Source organism: Morone saxatilis, unplaced genomic scaffold (assembly GCF_004916995.1).
Source record: "Morone saxatilis isolate NCDOM2014 unplaced genomic scaffold, NCSU_SB_2.0 Contig12, whole genome shotgun sequence".
Lineage (NCBI taxonomy): Eukaryota > Metazoa > Chordata > Actinopteri > Moronidae > Morone > Morone saxatilis.
This window is the reverse complement of record NW_023339674.1, coordinates 26,184,279-26,185,060: the sequence shown is the minus strand read 5'-3', so window position 1 is coordinate 26,185,060 and position 782 is coordinate 26,184,279. Positions and strand designations below refer to the sequence as shown.

At 38.4% G+C, this 782-nt stretch overlaps 1 protein-coding gene across 1 annotated transcript in view; it reads left to right on the top strand.

Moving 5' to 3' along the window:
• ect2 (epithelial cell transforming 2) overlaps window positions 1-782 on the top strand; it is a gene marked incomplete at its 5' end in the record, with an annotated part of 28,288 nt that overhangs the window by 906 nt on the left and 26,600 nt on the right. The window contains 1 exon segment of the mRNA XM_035652677.1: window positions 499-606. Coding sequence (XP_035508570.1) covers window positions 499-606 — 108 coding nt within the window.

Sequence of the window (782 nt, the reverse complement as noted above, 5' to 3'; positions counted from 1 at the left end):
GAATAACCTTTGGCAAGTTTGAGCTTCATTCATTGAACACAGCCAAAATAGCATGAAAATAAAAAAACGGAATGTACCCAGGAACCTCTAAGGGTTAAACTTCTGGAGTGATATTGATTCAGTTTATAGTCATTGTGGCAGTTACAGTTGTGGTGCAGTTAAATGATACCATGTTAAACTGTTTGTAATAATGTGTTATTTATCCCTTTTATATCAATAAGGGAAGACTCAATACTAGAAACACCACTCAGTATAACACAATACAAGTCAGCAGCACTGTAAGCTGCAGTCATCAGATGTCCCTAAAGCTGAGTCAACGCCTCTTCACAACAGCTAAAACATGTAAAAACTTTCATGAAGGTAGAATTTACTGCAGAACTGGGGTGTTAGTTGCCAGTTTATTAGGTACAATAAGCTGAAAGTAATCTGAGTCCATGTTGGCTGATAAGTAGCTTGAAAATGCTTGGCATTTTGTGTCATTTTTGTGTTTCCATGTAGAAGAACTTGGTGAATCTGGTTCATCACATGGGTGGGACCATCCGGAAAGACTTCAGCACCAAGGTTACTCATCTCATCGCCTACTCTACTCATGGAGAGAAATACAGGGTTCGTACATGCTTACATTTTCGTTTACTCTGTCTATATCTGATATTAATACCGCTGTGCAGTAGGGCAATATTGTTAAAATTGTATATTTATCTTTACCTTATTGCAATATACACCAGCCATAACATTATGACTACCTGGGCACCTAGGTTTAGAGATGCTCTGACCCAGTCGTC